The 17,062-nt window shown below is 42.5% G+C and overlaps 1 protein-coding gene across 2 annotated transcripts in view; it reads left to right on the plus strand.

Moving 5' to 3' along the window:
• The window catches only part of prkcbb (protein kinase C, beta b), a 173,640-nt gene that overhangs the window by 85,482 nt on the left and 71,096 nt on the right, over positions 1 to 17,062 (plus strand). For both annotated transcript variants that reach the window (XM_033644341.2, XM_033644340.2), the window contains exons 6-8: positions 8,366 to 8,522; positions 9,185 to 9,319; positions 12,490 to 12,586. In XM_033644341.2, the coding sequence (XP_033500232.1) occupies positions 8,366 to 8,522; positions 9,185 to 9,319; positions 12,490 to 12,586 (389 nt within the window). The remainder of the gene's footprint in view (positions 1 to 8,365; positions 8,523 to 9,184; positions 9,320 to 12,489; positions 12,587 to 17,062) is intronic.

Below are 17,062 nucleotides of genomic sequence, written 5' to 3' on the forward strand. Positions count from 1 at the left end.
ATAAGTGTAAAGTGACACTTTATTGATCGTTTTTAAGTCCTCCCTCCCCATTCACTGGGAGATCAGAGCTCTGGGTCAGAGGCAGAACGGGGTCCATGGAGATGGAGGATCAGTGTCTAGCTCAAGGACGCTCCAGCAGTGAAAACGCACTGAAAGTTGCCCCCTTATTTTGGTACAGCACATTCTGCCTAATGGCTTTATCGTCACAGATGAGGGTGAGATGTGATAATAGTTTGAACATGGAGATGATGGCGCACATTTTCAGACATTGTCTCCTGGAAGACATTCATGTTTCAGTCAGATGCTCACACGAGAAAGAAGTTCAAACCTGTGTGCATTTTCCACCTCCACAAAGTTGGCCAGTGGCCGTGTGAAGACGTGAATGTTGGATTTTTGCTTTCGGAAAGTTAAGTCCCCCTCCCACCAAGTCCGATGTGGGAAAGGTGTTTGACCATCTGGCAAGTACTTCTGTCAGAGTATCCTGGAGCCTTCATACACTAATGATGACTCTGGCTGTCTGTGCGTTGGCTCAAAAGCAAAAGCACCCTGGGAATATGAGAAATAGCACTTTTATTAACTTTATGCACAGTATAAAGTCCATAAGTGAAACATTTACCACATTTTGTCTTGATATTCTCTGGATGGCCCCATCTGGAGTATGAACACTTAACCCTGACATTCATGCCAACACCACAGACACCTTTATACCATACTAAGCTTTTTTTGTTTGAAGGACACTGCACTCACACCAGAGCTTGCTAAGGTGACTTTTATTCAAAGTGAGCTGAACATCTTAGAGCAGTGGACTCATTCATTTTTATTCAAATCTAATGTCAGACTCAGAGAAGGCTGCTTAACTAATTATACATGATGAAGCTTTTGATTCTAACAGGGGTTGGATTTTTGACTTTTCAATACTCAAATTAAATAACCCAGAGATTCAGGATGAGCTACTAGCCTGAGACTGCTGCACCATCATACAGCATGGTAGCACCAGCCTAGCTGAGGCAGGATTTCACACTGCTCCTTCAACCTGCAGAGGTTATTGAGACTCGTTTATCCAAAATGGCTCCTTTTTCAGGCTTTAGAAATTCTAGCCTGTGATGGGACACGTTGGCCAATCACAGGTTATTTTAGAGAGAGGATGTTCCTGTTGGCTGTTCTACAAATGCAGATGTGTGTGCACGTCCCTTAAGCCTGATTTAATGGCGGAGAATTGTGCAAAGAAAGTTGTTATTATCAGCATTGGTAACACCTGCCTACAAAGCAACCCAAAAGGGAAGACAGACTAATTAAAAAGAGAGTCTAAAAGAGAGTCTGACAACAAATTAAATAAAACGCTTCCATATCAGCAAAACATGTCAGAAATGGAGAGAAAATGTTGCTAATAGCTTAGCCTTCTCTTAACCGAAGCTAAAGGCTCACAGCTGCAGTCTCAAATTCACGTTCATGTAGCTAACATTAGCAAGGGCCTGGAATCAAAGTGTGTCCTCCGCCTCACCCCAACACTACAGACCATCACCCCAAAAGAAGAATGGGCGGTAGCCCCAGACATGGACCCCCAGTCAGCAGCCACAGCAACCCAAATACATCAAGCACAAACCCCAGCAAGCCCAGACTTGCTGCCAGATCAGCAAACTTTCTGTTGCTGCCATTACGTAGTCTAGACCTTGTGCTGCCACTGGCCACCAGCATGCTGTGACACCTGGCGCTGGGGGATATGCGCAGGCTGAATTCAAGCTGCCACAGCTGTCAACAGAAGGTCTCTTTCCTGAGCTGTTTCCCGCTCCACTTCTGGGGAAGCAATCCATAGTGGCGGGGAGTGAGTCGGAGAGACCATGGGGTGGCTAGCTAGCTAATTCTTGTCTCATTTTTTGTCTGATAAATAGAGAGAGAATGGGTTGCATGCATCTGTCCAGTGAAGTATGATTAAATAAATCATTGTATGGAAAACACTTGGTTACTATGTCAAGTGTGTGCATACGCCTGTGGTCGTCTGGTAGGAGGGGCTAAGGGCATATAGGGTGGAGCTAGAGGAAAAGGGTCACTAATGCAAATTCTGCCATTTCTTGCCTTTTCCAGAATTCCGTGTACCCTAAGCTATAAAGACTACTGAACAGGTCATGTTGTAGAAATGAACACAAAATCTTGCACGTGCCGAACATCAGCGCCTTGAATAAGTTAGCATGTTTACTTCATTGGGTTGGGATCACACCCAGCTAGGGTTGTGATAAACATCAATCAGCACTTCATTTTCTTAGGTGTGATCCACAGGGGGGGGAAGTTGATCCATTTCAGACTCAGGTTAGTCACCTTGGCAACTAAACAGAGTCAAAACAAATACAATTCCAGTCCCTGAAGTAACAGCTCTGAGAGAGTGTGCATCTAAATTAGCCTCACTGGTGCTGGCACCAGTTAGCAACACATGCAGGAATACAGTCGCTAAAATGAACATCGAGTCAACATCTTTTTATTTAGACCCATTAAACTCATTTGGGGGTTGTTTGCTTTAGTTAATATGAATGTTGATTTGACACAGAGAGATCGGGGCTTTCAGTTTCAACATCCTGAAGAGGAAATTATCTGGAAAAGCTTCATTAATTCTGCAGCACATATAAAAGCGTGTAGCAGCTGGACAGAACATAAGAATCCTACTAAGACTCTGATGAGGCTGTTTCACATGGGAAAAGGTGCACCGGCAACACCCACGCTGCTGTGCACATATACAGTATTCTGCTGTTACTGCACTCTTATCTCTGCTCGCCCTCCCTGTAGACTTAAGTACATGCGTTATCTCTTTCTCTCTCTCTCACACACACACCTACACACACATACTTCTATACTCAGACCCACACATGGTCTTCGCAATTAGCACAAACTGTATGCAAGCAAGACTTTAACATATGCAAACACGGTCACATGCACATTACACACCTGTGCGTTCACAAGCTGATTCACTCACCCACTCACACAAAAACACACACACCCTCTACTGACTGTATGTGTCCTATGAGACCATTTGGCATGCTACCCCTCTTTATAGCTCACCTCAACCAGCATTTGATGGTCACTTTAACAGGCATCATCTAATATTTATTGACCTGCTCCGCTGAGGGTTTAATGCTGGCCGTTGGGTCTGTGCTGTGGTTAACCTCTCGGAGCTTAGCGTAGCATACAGCGCTTCAACGGCACGAAAACCTCATTTCTCTCACTTCTTGAGGTTTTCTCGCGCTGCGAGCTCGCCAGGAAGCTCTCCCCTCAGTCATGGTTTGAAAGGACGCTGCATGTTCCCCGCAGCCCTGAGAGCTTTGTATCTCAATTGTTGTTTGTAAAAAAAAGGCAGTTTTGACTTTTATTGCAAAAGTTTGCTTTTCAGTAGCCGCTGAGGAGAAACTTTCTGACCCATGTTTCAGCATCATGTCAGGCGGGGGCAGACTGGAAAGTCTCACTTTCAAGTGAACTCAGGTGCACTTAATTTGTGGTGACAATACAAGACTGACCTATTTCTGGATTATGTGACACTTGTCATTTTCAATTTTTCTATGATGGCAGCCATCCCCCCATCATTTTACTGTACATGGTGTCTTCTCCCTTCTCCTCTATTTCAAACTGCCCCTCTTTGTCATCTCTGAAATAAAGTTCACCTGCAGTCTCATCTACTGTAGTACTTAAATCCAATCTCAGAACCCATCGGCTGTCTTTCTGACCATGAAAAGCTTCAAGTGGTCAATGGCTAGTATTTTGGGGGTTCTGGTGTAATCAGCGAATATCCAGTGCAAGACTTCCTCTTCTGTGCCGATCATTGCGTACAGTTCGGTTAGCAATTTGAGACAAGCCCCGACAACATTTTTGCTAGTCTTTAAAAACAGATATCTGTGTGTGAATGCAGATAAATTAGTATAAAGCTAATAAAAATGGGTTCCAAGATTGCACTTTGGCCAATGCTTTGTGCCTCTTTTGCTCTCGTCAATCCTACTTGGACCATAAACGGACTATAAACGGAAACCAGAATGCTTTCAGTACCAAAACATTGTCTCAGTACCTACAGATTCTGCACACACTTATGCAGATATCCATTTATAGAGATTAATTTTAATCCGTTCCTTGATTTGCTTTTTGCCCGTTAGACTATGTTAGAAGATGCATTTAAGTGCAGTAAAGTGTAGCACCTACCCAAACTCAAAATTAACAAATTATTTTCAACAAAAAAGAGAAAAAAAACCAGACTTGATTTGAAACTGACTCAAAATAAGTTGAAGTAGAATGATTATGCTGCGTTCACATGTGCTCCTCAGATGGTTCCACTTTTCAAGTTGTCATCCTTCCAACTTTGGTGTGTTAATAAGCTTTCAAGTCATGGACGCCACAAAAAAGAGGTGTTGCATTTTATTGTTCAGAGTGTTAAAACAACACCTTGATAGCTGTTTCTGCACCAGTACGTTTCTTAAAACCACTAAACTATCGCTTCACCTAATATGTTATCGGGGTCAAATCTAATTAATAACTTTGCTAGCTAATCTAGGTCACTCTACGTGGACGGAAACTAATGGTTACAACCTAATACCATATTGCAAATTACATGTGAGCAAGAAATTGATATGCAATACGTGAATTGATAAAAAGTTCCTAACAAAGAAACAACCATTTACTTTTTTACCATGTTTCCTGGTAATATGACATCAAAGTCAGCAAGTCGTGTGCTTTCATAGTTGTTGTTCCGACTTTAGGGGCCATTCACGTGAATTTGCCAGTGGGAAACTCATTTCTCCAATTATTCTGACACCACATGAATGCAACATTAGACTAAATTCAAAATGGTGCCAGCCATGGAGACCCAAATAGAAAGAGAACAAACTAACACTGGCAGAAGGGCAGGTTCAGAGCTGATACAGACTCTGCTCAGGTGTTAGATACACTGACCTTGGCACGACCCGATTGTACGGAAAAAAGGTGCGGACACAGCCCAACTCCTGCTCTGGATCTGAGTGGCATGTCAGTCCACGTGGCTGCATGTTTTTAAGTCTTTGTAACAAAGTAGTCTGAACCCTGAAGTGTTTTGTTTTAAGGAAAGTAAACTACGAGTGTGACCACACTGTTAGTGTAACTGACCTGGTAAACTGAGACACCAAGAGACATAGTTTTAGGTTTCTACGTGCAGATGGATCTTTGGGCACTCGGCAGGGTAAGATCAGATTTTAAGTGTTCTTAAAAGGTCATAAATAAGTAATGTCACCTCTTTGGCAGGGAGAGGCCTGAGCTGGCGTGTGAAACTGAGAGTCCCCAACTTGAAACAGGGAGTCTGTCTTTTCTATGAACAGCACTGGCTCCTGAATCTGGAGTATTCAAGAAAGAAAAATTGGAAACTAAAATGTATTTATACATAACGTGACTATTTGAGTCGACACAGTCGACATGGAAACATTACACATCCTACCTCAGCTTATCATGGCTTCCTCTGCCGTTCTTTGTCATTTTTCCACAGATTACAATTATTGAGCTGCCTCAGCTAAGTTCTTTGTGCTGTGTGTGTGTTTATATAGGGGGTGGTAAAGGTTCTTGTGTGTGTGTGTGTGTGTGTGCATGTGTGCGCATGTGTGCGTGTGTGTGTGTGTGTGTGTTCTTGAGAGCTTCCCTAGCGAGCTGCCTAAGACACAGCCGCGCCAGCCTGGATTCTGGTAATTGGATGTGACCTCACAACTTGACCAGCAACAATAATTGTGCACACAGACACACACACAAATTCACACACACTCCAATCACAGGGGATGTTACGCCACCGGAATACAATTACAGCCCAATAACAGACGGCCACAAAAGGAGGATTAGTGTAGGAACTGGCAACCTTCATCTGTCTACATGGTCATTACAGACAGATCTGGCGACCTTAAGGCTTTAACCCCCAGCACAGCTCTGGGTGTTCTGCTCTGTGTATGTGTGTGTTTTCTGTTGCCTCAGATTTACCATGCTTAATTTAATTAGTTGGTTTCAGGAGAGAGTTTTGTTGTTAAAAAGATTATTGACAGGAAACACTCCACAAATTCACACACATACTCACTTGAAGACTTGAAATGAACACCTGTCAACCTGCTAAATATGGGTTGAAATTAATTATGATAAGTAACGCGTGGGCTCTGAATAAAATTATAAGACCCTCATTTTAAGGCACAACTGCTCCATGTGCACCAGAGAAATAAGGGTGGGTTTGAACCCTCCTGCTGTTTCCACTCATGCAGGCTACCCACAGCATGGTATGTGCAGAAGAGCGAGTGGCGATTAATCATCATTTTACTCCACTTATAGCTTTTAAAGGGATACTTCACTACAAAATCCGAAATACACATTTTTCCTCTTTCCTATAGCGCAGTTTAACAGTTTAAATTGTTTTGTGGTGAGTTGCAGAGTGTCGGAGATATCGGCCGTAGAGATGTCTGCCTTCTCTTGAATATAATGGAACTAGATGGCACTCAGCTTGTGGTGCTCAAAGTGGCAAACAATACATTTTAAAATCTCAACAGCAATGTCTCTTTCCAGAAATCATGACCCAGTTATTTAAGATAATCCACAGACCTTGTTGTGAGAAGTTTCATGTAGGAACTTTTTTCCCTCTACCAAACTACACCAGCCAACCGGCCGACAGCTAATTTGTTGTTATAGAATATTTGATTTATAGAATAGTTGATTTACAGTCATAGAATAAGCCTATATGTTGTTATAGATGCTATTAACTGTTTTATAAATAAAGAAAAGTTATACATGATGGAGATGGCCATATATAGCAAATGGCACTGTTTTTAATCAAATGAGAGTTCTTCTTTGAACACAGGCATATTTTCAAGTGTGGGCCCCCACACCTCAAGGGCCTCAGTGCAACCACACTGCCTGCACTGTCTATATTTACGCCCCTGGTTCCGACATGAAACAGCTCACAACAGTGTCTGTGGAGTATCATAAGTCAGCAGGTCATGATTTCTAGAAAGAGACATTGATGTTGAGTTTTTCAAATGTATTGTTTTGGCACTTTGAGCACCACAAGCTGAGTGCCATCTAATTCCATTATAATGGACATACCATATTGCAAATTACATGTGAGCAAGAAATTGATATGCAATACGTGAATTGATAAAAAGTTCCTAACAAAGAAACAACCATTTACTTTTTTACCATGTTTCCTGGTAATATGACATCAAAGTCAGCAAGTCGTGTGCTTTCATAGTTGTTGTTCCGACTTTAGGGGCCATTCACGTGAATTTGCCAGTGGGAAACTCATTTCTCCAATTATTCTGACACCACATGAATGCAACATTAGACTAAATTCAAAATGGTGCCAGCCATGGAGACCCAAATAGAAAGAGAACAAACTAACACTGGCAGAAGGGCAGGTTCAGAGCTGATACAGACTCTGCTCAGGTGTTAGATACACTGACCTTGGCACGACCCGATTGTACGGAAAAAAGGTGCGGACACAGCCCAACTCCTGCTCTGGATCTGAGTGGCATGTCAGTCCACGTGGCTGCATGTTTTTAAGTCTTTGTAACAAAGTAGTCTGAACCCTGAAGTGTTTTGTTTTAAGGAAAGTAAACTACGAGTGTGACCAGACATCTCTACAGCTGATATCTCCAACGCTCTGCAATTCTCACACCAAAATAAGCTAGACTGATTAATAGCACTACAGGTACGGGGAAATATATGTATTTTTGATTTTGGGGTGAAATGTTCCAGTATTGGTGTCCACAAGGTTCAGAGTAGGACATTTGGAGTTGCAGCACTTTGGATATGAAGCAAATGGCAGGTTGTTTTCCCTTGAAGATTTAAGAAAATAAAACTAAAAGGGTTATAATCTCCACAAGAAAATCATACTTAAAATGTGTTACACAATTGTCGTCTTTAGTCTGTTTTACTTAAGGTTGCATTAATCACATGTGTGTACTTTACTCTCTGTTTCTCTTTGGTTTTTCTGTTCGTCTCAGTTTACCAATAACATGTTATAGATTTAATATTGTGACTTTTATTTTATCAATGGGCATTTTTAATGAGTAACTCATAGAGGTGGGATTCACCAGAGGCCCCATGATATGATATTATTGCCCTGTCCATCTCACTTCAGTCATTTTTATTGCAGCAAAATGTATCTAGTGAACTGAAAAAGCAACTGATTATTTTATTCTAATAGGCTACCAAGAGTTTAATATTCATAATTCATATGTTAAAAAATGTATACTTAGTGTCTGTGTAACAGTACGTTATGTGAACTGAAACTGAGACTCTCTGAGATTTCTTCTTCATGAACACAGAACACATGAACAAATTTCCTCTCTCGTCTTCTCACTCTTTCTGTCTTGTTTTCTCCATCCCCCCCCCCCCCCAGTCAAAGAGGGCAGGAATCTGGTTCCCATGGACCCCAATGGTCTGTCAGACCCCTACGTGAAGCTTAAACTGATCCCAGATCCACGCAGCGAGAGCAAACAGAAGACTAAGACCATAAAGTGCTGCCTCAACCCCACTTGGAATGAGACCTTTAAATTGTAAGGCTTCATTACATCATGTTTGGTTTCTCTTTTATTATGTTTATCTTTCTGTCTGTCTCTCCCTCTTTATTTTTTCTCTGGTTCTTCTCTTCCATCTCTCTCACTCAGTGTTTTTAGAGCGTTACATCGTGCTCGTCTTTCCAAGCATGTAACCGCTGGCACTCAGATAAAAACATCTGGCGCCTTATATTCATAAAAGCTATGTTTTGGGGTTGTTTCGAGCAGTTGGCTCCAATTATATTCTTAATAAGCTCCATCACAGTTTGCATGGAAGGACAGTGAGATGTGTATTTTCAGACAGCTGGGTGCACATGTTCAGTTTGAGAGGATTTTTGCACCTATCCAACAAATGAAAATAAGAGATGGTAGAAAAGTTTTTATGAACTGCTCCAAACATGTGTGGTGTGAACGCAGCCTGAATGTAGCACACAGGCTAGACACACAGACAGCTACTGCTTCTTGTGTTTGGAAAATGAGGTGCATCTGATTACTGGAGGAATTATACCAGGCACGCTTCAGAGGCCACAAATTGTCATGGCAGGAAAGATAAATCCAAGACTGCTCTCATGTGGCTTTAAAGTTAACTTGAAATATTAAACACCTACATGTATCACTGTGGGCCGTCATCCAACTGTTGATTGTCCTTGTTTCTCCCCCAGCCACCTGAAGGAGTACGATAAGGACCGCCGTCTGTCGGTGGAGGTGTGGGACTGGGACCTGACCAGCCGCAACGACTTCATGGGATCACTGTCCTTCGGCATCTCAGAGCTCCAGAAAAACGGAGTGGATGGATGGTGAGATGAAAAGAGGGATGGATGGATGATTAGGGGGGGGGGGGGGGGGGGGGGGTTGGAGAGATGTGAGGCGGAGGAACAGCGCAGGTAGAGGAGGAGGGAGAGTGAAGGTGACCTTGTTCATTACTGCACTGTTGGAGAAATACTTTAGTTGGAGCTTCTCTTTTTATTCTGGTGATACTCGGTGCCAAAGCATCTCTACCCTGTCTCTTTATCTCAGCTTCTTTATCTCTCCAGCTCCCTCCCTCTCTCTCTGTAACTCAGTCTCTATATCTCTCTATCTTCCCTTCTTTTTGCTGACGCTGCCCTGTCAGGGTTTTTAATGAGATGCCAACATTTGAGGTAGACTGGTGGAGGTGGAGAGATGCCATTAAAAACCTGATATTCAGAGCAAAGAGAACCTGTGCAAGTGTGTGTTTTCCACTACTCCATCTGTGTGCAGCTCCAGAGTCTCACACCTGTGCTGGCACAGGCAGCTAGAATGAGACAGACATGAACAGCTGAAGCTAAATGCCTGTATGTTTCTATGTTATTGCCCTCTATGGAAGATAATTGGCATTAGGTTTAAAAGAGTTAAGCTTGTGACATAATCTTACTTTGATACTGATGTGATTTTAATTGTAAATTGTGTCAGATAAGCTGAAATAATTAGCACAGACTGAGTAACTCCATCACTGTCTAAACACAATATGGTCATTCATCTTAACAGCCAGCAGCAGATTTAATTGTTAGCTGAAACCTGTCTGATAACACGACTGCAACCTGTTGGCAGTGTTTGATCGCCTTTATTCCTTTAGGTGTTTCCACTGTGCAAGGGCTCTGAACCAGTCATCATTAAAGTGCCTGTAATCAATGTTATTTCATTAACAATTTGATCACATGGCTACTTAGTGCTCTTGGCAGTATGTGCTCACTGGCCACTTTATTAGGTACACCTTGCTAGTACCAGGTTGGACCCTATTCTGCCTTCAGAGCTGCCTTAATTCTTGGTGTCACAGATTCAACAAGGTGCTGGAAACATTCCTCAGAGATTTTGGTCCATATTGACATGATGACATCACATAGTTGCTGCAGATTTCCACCATATCCCAAAGGTGCTCTATTGGACTGAGATCTGGTGACTGTGGAGGCCATTGGAGTACAGTGAACTCATTGTCATGTTCAAGAAACCAGTTTGAGATGATGTGAGCTTTGTGACATGGTGCGTTATCCTGCTGGAAGTAGCCATCAGAAGATGGGTACACTGTGGTCATAAAGGGATGGACACGGTCAGCAACAATACTCAGGTAGGCTGTGGTGTTTAAACCATGCTCAGTTGGTACTAAGAAAATCTCCCCCACACCATTACACCACCAGCAGCAGCCTGAACCGTTGATACAAGGCAGGATGGATCCATGACGCCAAATTCTGACCCTACCATCTGAATGTGGCAGCAGAAATCCAGACTCATCAGACCAGGCAACGTTTTTCCAATCTTCTATTGTCCAGTTTTGGTGAGCCTGTGTGAACTGTAGCCTCAGTTTCCTGTTGTTAGCTGACAGGAGTGGCACCTGGTGTGGTCTTCTGCTGCTGTAGCCCATCTGCTTCAAGGTTGGATGTGTTGTTGCTTCAGAGATGGTCTTCTGCAGACCTTGGTTGTAACCAGTGGTTATTTGAGTTAATGTTGCCTTTCTATCATCTTGAACCAGTCTGGCCATTCTCCTCTGACCTCTGGCATCAACAAGGCATTTTGGCTCACTGGATATTTTCTCTTTTTGGGACCATCCTCTGTAAACCCTAGAGATGGTTGTGTGTGAAAATCCCAGTAAATACTCAGACCAGCCCGCCTGGCACCAACAACCATGCCACGTTCAAAGTCACTTAAATCATCTTTCTTCCTCATTCTGATGCTCAGTTTGAACTTCAGCAGGTCATCTTGACCATGTCTACATGACTAAATGCATTGAGTTGCTGCCACATGATAGGCTGATTATAGCAGGCATACCTAATAAAGTCGCTGGTGAGTGTATTTGGGCTTCAGTTGAGCTGTACAACAATTTGTTTTGTCAGGGGAAAACTCTCCTCAGGATTCCCAAACTCTCAGTGCATCATGACAGGTAGAGCTCTGCGTTGACAGGAGGTGAAAGTAGTGAATGTGATTGGCCATGGTTGTCACAGCCCCACTTTGGCTATAATTCATGATGATGTATGCTTTCCGATCCCACCCTGTATCCAAGTGTGCCACAGGTGAGCCAGGAGAGCCTGGCCAAGACATTGCCAGAAGAGTGTTTGGCACACTGCTGATGCATTGGGCATGGTGCACTTTACTATGACTCATGCCACAGGGGTCACAAGAATAGAGCCCTGAGACTAAAAAAAAATGTATAGAGGTCACGAACAAGCATGTTGGCCAATGATGATTCATTTTAAAGCCAATTTCGATGACGTGTTGACTTAAAAATTAAGACGTCTGATTAAATCAGACTGTTACTACAGGGAAAAACAGCTTTTGAAATTGGCCCAGTATTGAGTGAGATCGCTGCAGTGCACCGTCAGTATGTCCACTAAAAGTGCTTGTTTTTGCCACTGACAGGCTCAGATTGTTATTCTAAGTGTCTGACAACATTATGGAAAAGATCCCAACTGAAATAAACCTTTTTGTTGAAGAGTAAGATCCTTTTTGCTGAGCCAGAAACAGCTCAGAAATCACTACTGCCCAAGCCACCAGTCTGCATTTAAATAAACAGTCATTTTATCATCATCAGCACCAAATAGGTCGATAAATCAGAAAGAGTAAAACAGGAATGATGCCGAAAACATAACCTGAAAACATAAAAGGAAAATAACTACAGTAAAAGTTCATAAACACACAGTACAATGTTATTTACAATGAATATGGAGGTGAGATAAAAACTTGTAGCATCAGTTGTAACAAGGCCAATATGAAAAATTATATTCTATTGATTTTGTTAAGCGATAAGCATCTCAGCTGTGTTGTGGGCTCATCTGTGTCAGGCTTTGCAGGATCACCATGAAGGAGAGGGAATTACTAAATAATCAGCTGATTATTCTTCAGGTCTTTAAATGGGCACACTAACATTCAGCAGCTTTGCCTAATGGAAGCAGTTAAACGCTCAAATTGTATAAACTAATTGGGAATTGATTTGACGGGAAATATTCTCTCTCTTCAGGTTTAAGCTGCTCTCCCAGGAAGAAGGCGAGTACTTCAACGTTCCTGTTGCTCCGGAGGGGGAGGAGGGCAACGAGGAGCTACGGCAGAAATTTGAGGTGTGTGTACATTCGCACCTTCAGTCTATTTGTGTTTTCATGCTGAAGCATTTGCAAACGTGTGGCCGCGTGTATCTGAATGTGTCGGTATGGCATGCTTGTGAATGTGTATGTGTGCACTGTGCATCTGTGTGTGTCTGAGTGAGAGCCTCTCTGGGAGAGCTGTTAGCAGTTGGCAGGCACACTTGTAGTACCATCCGGTCTGGCACACTGCAGGTCCAGGCGAGTGTGTGTGTGCGTGTGTGTGGCTGACCAGTAGGCCCACTCATTAACACATTTGGCAGTGGAGAGGATAACCCCGCTCTGTGCATTTCCTCTTTCTAGCTTCTCTTTTCCTGTCCTCCTTCTGTCTAACTGACACCGAGCTACTAAACATCAGAGTCATTCTGAAATGTGTTGATCGCAGAGTAGAGTGGAGCTGTTCAGGGGCAGTTTTGCTTTTGTTTCCTCACGTCTCCCTGCTTTAGCCCCAGTTAGCTTAGCATAAAGTTCGGAAAAGGGGGAAATACCTGGCCTGGCTCTGTCTGAAGGTAACTAAATCCACTCATCAGCACCTCTAAAGCTCACTAACATAAACCAAGTTGTAAAAACGAGGTGCTGGTTGGTGGATTTTGTTACCTTTGGACAGAGTAAGGCTAGCTGTCTCGCCTTTGTGCTAAGCTAAGTTAACCAACTGCTGGTTGTAGCCTAACATTCACCATAGAGACACTTGAATGCTATTGATCCTCTCATCTAACTCTCATTAAGAAAACAAGTGTTTCACAAAGCAATCATTCACTCCCAATCCAGTGAAGGGTTTGAAGTCACAACATAAGAGTTCAGATGACCAAGTTCTTTGACTGAAACCTCAGACCTTGTTCACATGTACACAGATAATTGTCCTTTCGTCCACATGCAAACTGTGTTTAGGTCAAAATAGATCCTTTGTAATACTCTGTACAGGATGGTTCGTCATGTTAAAGGGCGTGCTGTTATATCCTCTGTGAGGCGTCACAAATGAGGCGACATTTCGTGCAATGGTAGACATGACCAAAATAACGCTGGCAATAACTTTGCTAACAGTTCTTACATGTCTACACATAAATATATAGTTACTCTTCCACTATATTTTGGAATAGCGGCGTCAGGATGTGCTAGTGTAGTAGTTAGCACGCTCGTTTTCCAATGCCGAAGGTCCAGGGTTCAAACACTGCTGGGGTCAGCAAAGGCACGCGGTTACAAGAGGTTCCCCCTGCTGAATCTAACGGGATCAGATTCCTGAAGGAGCCTGCAGTATAAGAGAGTAACCAAGTCCTCAACAAGGGTGTGTCTCAAGCCCGTTGTAGACGGGAGGTTCCAGACGTAAAAGGGGATTCAGAGGCATCAGGATGTGCTATAAAGTAGGCTGACCAAACGTCCTCTTTTGCCCAGACATGTCCACTTTTCACGTCCCGTCCGGGGGGTTTTAATAAGCACAGGTTTCCGATTTCAACGATTTTTCAATTAGCCAGATGACAAATGTTGGTTCACCTGGTTTGCTTAAAATCAAACTGGTTTAAGCTTGTACACCAGATCGTACCGGCAAAAACGGAAATCGACCCAACTGTGTTGCGAACAAATTCCAGTTTTAGTGCTGTGAAATAAGATACTTTTCATCTTCTCCTCTAAGAGTCTGCGTTCTGTAGGGACATATTGTCGCCTTCCAGCCTCCATCTCTCTCCTCTCCTTCTCCTCCCTGTCTTCACTTTGCTTCCCTTTCTCTCCTTCACTTATCTGTTTTGTCCTCTGTCACCTTCAGTGCCCCCCTGTGTGTTTCTCCCTCTTTATCTGTTTTCTTTCCCTCACTCTCCTCAAGGTCACGGTCCTCAGACGTTCACTGAGACACATTCTCAGGGGGGCCGGCGAGCACACACACACACACACACACACACACACACACACACACACACAGGCATGCGCACACACAAGCATGTAGGCAACTACTCGTGTGAGGCTTGGAGAGAGATGGCAGAGAGAAAGACAGACGAGAGAGATTTCACTTTGGTTACATGACCTGCATGCCTCCATTCACTCCATCCAGAATCACACAGACACACATACAACACCATCAGTTATTCACAAGAAGTTAAGAATTTAGATTTAACGTTATACACATTTTAAATTGAGCGAAATTTTTCTGTCTCAGTTCAATTTTTTCCGACATATCATTAGGATGAAGTTTTGATCAAAAGACATACAAAAACAGTACAGAATTCACAGACTTAATTATTACTACCGTGTCCTGCTCTTTCCCTCTCTCTTCTTTCTCCCTTCTTCCATCTCAGTTTTATCTCGACCAAGCATAAACCTGGAGAGGCTCATGCATTCAGTCATGTATTTATCTGTCTGTCTGCATCTAATCTCACATACTACTAGACCAATCAGCCTAATATATTTTGTGCACATTTATGGCTGTATGCTCAAAGATCTCTTGTGGTTGTAGTGATGCAACATTTTGAGTGTATTTGAATATTGGGATTGAAGCGTCCTCCCCAATATACATGTCATTTACTGCTGACGCCTCACTTCTCTTAACTGGCCAGTAGAGGCCGCAAGTTTTCCAACAGTCAGCTAAATTTAGGTTAAAAACAAGGCTTACCATGTCTGCTGCAGGCCACATTTTAGCCTTTGTCATGGCTCAAAAACAAAAACAAAGCAAAGCAAAGCAATTTTAGCTGGAGAATTTGCATATAGATTCCAAACCCGAAATGTTACAGTCCATGAAAGTTAGGCACGATATGAAATGAATGAACCCCCGTTTTTGTTATCCTTACTGCCATCTTGACCGTAAGAGATTTAGAATCACCTTTATTGTCAGTACAGTTTATGTACACATGACTCTGATTTTTTTTTTGCACTGCTCCCATCTACTTAAACAGACATAGACATAACTGTTAGGGACAAGGACACCAAAGCTGAACAAATAAAGGCAAACAAAGGTGAATTAAGTGAGATTCAACTCTTCTTTGTCTGGAACAGCAGACAGAGTTAGGGAGGGGTTTTATTTTGTTAGGTGTTTTGAACAAAATGTTCTCAATAAATAATGTTTCATTTGGGTGTGGACTTCCCATTCGTCCCATTTATTGTCTCCCTTTTAAATTTAACTCGGTTACAATACGATTACACTGTTAGATGCATCTTAAACACCTTTCGGAGAAGTGCACTTTACTGGATGCACTTTTCTAGTTTCTTTTTTTTGCATTTTTAATCTTTTTGTTTCTCTATTTACTTCACTTTCTCTGTCTCACATATGTCTTTCCCTCTTTTGAGCTCATTTCTTTTGCTTACACACATATAGGGAGCTAAAGCAAAGGGATGTGAGAGGGGGAAATGGGGGGGAATGAAGGTGGACTGTGGCACATTGATGGTAGTATTGAAATCAAGAGAGACACAACATGTTTTTATCTGCTGTAATTATCAAAGATGATTTGACCAAACTTTTCTTATTTTTTAAAACCCAAAGAACATTAACAATATTAACTGTTTATTAATAAGCTCCATTTCCATCTGTAGGAGCAGAAAATATGATCATAGACATGGTGATAATGCACTGACATCTTGGATGCTACCTGTGTCAGTGAAAAAGAACATTTATAGAGAGAAAACTGGGTAATGGTCTTTAGGAAATATTTAAATCAACCCAGTTACCAGAAAGAGTGTTGGCATTGTATGTTTCTGCAAACCATGGATACATTTGTATGATATTTTGTTGCAGATATGTTGAAAGTTTCTGCTTCAATAACGCTGTGGTTAACTGTTGGTTATGTTCAGGCATGAAAACCAGTTGTTATGGTGAGGAAAAGATCAGAAAAGATCATGTTTGGGCTTAAAAAACTGGTTTTCGGGCACAGTCATGGCTCGAGACAAGGGTGTAGGTTTCGCTTTATCCTTGAGGGGGACATATAAAACCTAATTTCTTGCAGTCTGGTGAATTTGATGAACTAATATGTGCCTTATCATTGATTTATGGAATAAATGTCTGTAATTTTGTGAAAAGAATAGTTCTATGCTACTTGTCCCCTGCATCCCCTCTGAAATCTACACCTATGGCTGGAAATGTAGTCATGTTCCCATAAAAATACAACCACTTTTCATCGCACTATCCCCAGTGGAAACACAGTACGTGCGTTTACATGGAGCCATGTATTCCTTTTGCATTCGGGTTGGAAGCCCTACCCGAATAGAAATGCTCCTTGTAAACACCTCAACCCGGATGAAAACAGCCAACCCGAAAGAAAATCTAATCCGGTGCACAGGGGTGGAATATTCCTTTTCAGAACCCGAATGGAAGAATTTTTCTGTCTTGTATACACCTCCTACCTGATTACAGCCATTCTGTTCTTTCTGCGCATGCTCGTTTCCTTGCCCTTCTGGCGCCATGACATAGCACGCATAGCAACGGGCTGCATAGCAACGGGCTGAGATAGAGGAGTCGGACTTGTTGCACTCACTGGTTTC

The sequence above is a fragment of the Epinephelus lanceolatus genome, chromosome 18, assembly GCF_041903045.1.
Source record: "Epinephelus lanceolatus isolate andai-2023 chromosome 18, ASM4190304v1, whole genome shotgun sequence".
NCBI lineage: Eukaryota > Metazoa > Chordata > Actinopteri > Perciformes > Serranidae > Epinephelus > Epinephelus lanceolatus.